At 35.0% G+C, this 2,500-nt stretch overlaps 1 protein-coding gene across 1 annotated transcript in view; it reads right to left on the bottom strand.

Moving 5' to 3' along the window:
- Positions 1-2,500, bottom strand: part of LOC122242582 (vezatin) — a 30,506-nt gene that overhangs the window by 2,653 nt on the left and 25,353 nt on the right. The window contains exon 7 of the mRNA XM_086538205.1: positions 584-1,429. Within this exon, the coding sequence (XP_086394331.1) occupies positions 584-1,429 (846 nt within the window). The remainder of the gene's footprint in view (positions 1-583; positions 1,430-2,500) is intronic.

The following is a 2,500-nucleotide window of genomic DNA, read 5'->3' as shown; positions in this document are numbered from 1 at the left end:
ATGTCTAATATTTTCTTACTTTGACCTTTGAGCTTTGCAACAAGTAATATATATATATATTACTTATATTACAGAAAGCTGACATTTGAAGGGGAGGTGTACGGAAAAAAGATAATACCCAAAACATGACCAAAAAAGCAAAACAAAAAACGAATACACGTAGATGGCTGGATTAAAGCTGAATTTGAGTAGGGAGGATTGTGCTTTGTGTTAATTTAAAAAAAATCTAGGAGCTGATATTGTCTATACTTAATAAATATTCCTCAATCGTGTAAATGAACTTATCTGTAGAGACTAATATAGATGCAATTTTGACTTCAATTTTCTGAGATAGAGCAATACAGTTTATTTCAATCAATGAGTAGTTTTTGAGTATTCAATATAATTAAGAATTTCCTTTTTATTTTATGGTGTAATTTATCCCTTTTGTAGGGCCCTAACAAGACAGAAGTGTCTGGTAGGTTTTGGTGCTTGGTATTCAAAATTGGTCTAAATTCAATTTTCATAATTTTAACCCAAATAATTGCCCCCAACTGTGTGCTGGCCCCCTTAAACTTTACTAACTTAACTGTAAACTATTTACCTGTTTCCTTTTTAAAGCTGCTGTTTCTCTCTTCTCCCACATCTCTCTCCGTTGCTTCAATATGGGTTGAAGCTCACTTAGTACTAATTTTCCCTGCCTCTTTTGATGCTTCATCTCATAACGCCTCTTCTTTGTATCTGCACTCCAAATATCATCATCATATTGAACCCTATTTAGTTTTTCAGAATGTTCCTCTTCTATGAAGGCTTCAAATACTTCATCTTCTACAACTGGTTCATTTATTTCACTCAATATAATAGGTATTTTCTTTGTTTCCAATACTTGAGAGTCACTGTCCTCTTTATCATCTATACCATCAGAAATGTGTCTATCATATGCATCCTCTGATTTCACACAATATTTTCTATCCACTCTTGCAACTGCTTCTTCCCAAAAACCTTGACACGAATCTAGCTCAGCTTTAATCAACTGCAACTGCTGCTTAACATCCTCATATGGTGGTAGATTATCTAAGTCATCCTTTTGTAATTTGTTTACACAGGTTGCTTCATTATCCTCAGTATGAAATTTGTTTTCTAAATCCTGCACTTTATACAAAAAAGCATGCATATGTAAACTTAAACTATGAAGAGCAAGATACACACAATTTTTTTTCTTTTCTAAAGTCTGTGGTTTCTCTTCCTCATTTCTATTCTGAAGCCAGTATACCCTGGTATATTCGAAATGATTAGTTAGGTCCTTGACAGCTTTTTTTAGTTGCATTAATTGATCAACTGAAACAAGTTCTTCCTCAAGAATCTCTATCATCTGTGTAGGATTCCCAACAATCAATATCAATTCAGTCAAAACTGTTGAAGTCTGAAGCTTTGCCAAATTTGCTCCTTTCTGGAAAAAAAAGAGGAATATTAGTGGCAACTCAATCACTGCAGAGTATTGTTAAATTAGGTATGTATTAAGAATACAAAGATGAACATCACTATTTTTGTTTTATTAGAAAGACTTCAGAAATAAATCTACTTGAATATACTTTAAAAAAGTGATTAATGGAAGTGTGGACAGGGTATAGATTTGCTTGCCCAGTCTCTAGGATGGGTTTTATTTCAGAGCCAGGCAGCTTCACGCAGCATGCCTTGACTTTCCCACTCTCTTTCAAGCACTCATTGTAATGCTAGAACCATTTTTGTGTTTTAATTGTTGTGTATTTTACTGTCTGTCATATATCTGTCATATCAATGCCGCAGTTGACTAAAATTGTAGTATAGGGTCCAAATCAGCTCATTATTTTTTTTGTATTCTTGTACTCTCATGAACTAATATGAAACATATAACCATACACGATGAAGATAACATGGAGAGGTAGAGAAGAGGAAAGAAACCTGTGCTTATGACTGTGAGTGCCACTACAAGGCATCCTTACTGGCACAGGGGGACACTGTAGAAATTAGGTATGGTTTGAGTCACTTTCCTCTTCTCGTTATGCCTCGACATCCTTCATCAGTGGTACTTTAGAGCAAGAAGTCAGCAACTTGCTGTGTGCCATCGCTCAATAAAAATAGTGCTTACCAGAAACCGTGGATGAGTGCCATTCAAGACTCTCTCCTAGAAGAAAGTGGTGCCGTTGAGGTTTTAAATGTTAGGTGACACCTATTTTGCTTATTATTATGGCAATTTTAGTAATTATGACTGCCATTGTCATTATCACACACTCATCACTCATAGCACAATAAAATAACACAGTGATCCAAAATCCCTGAATGTCATGTATGTCAGGCCAAAGCTCCTGTATCATGTATGTCATGACTGAGCATTGCTAGTTTAAGATATCCATCCCTTTTCCTATCTATACTAAAAGGAGAATCAAAATAAACTTAGAAACTGCATATTCAAAGATAAATTAAAAATTTATTTATGGATACACCCCTTGCCCACACTCTGTTCGGCAACAGTTTGCGACGA

The sequence above is a fragment of the Penaeus japonicus genome, unplaced genomic scaffold (genome assembly GCF_977035675.1).
Source record: "Penaeus japonicus unplaced genomic scaffold, GWHDUDI00000001_assembly GWHDUDI00000007, whole genome shotgun sequence".
Classification (NCBI taxonomy): Eukaryota; Metazoa; Arthropoda; class Malacostraca; order Decapoda; family Penaeidae; genus Penaeus; species Penaeus japonicus.
The sequence above is the reverse complement of the archived record's forward strand: the minus strand, read 5'-3'. Positions and strand labels throughout refer to the sequence as shown.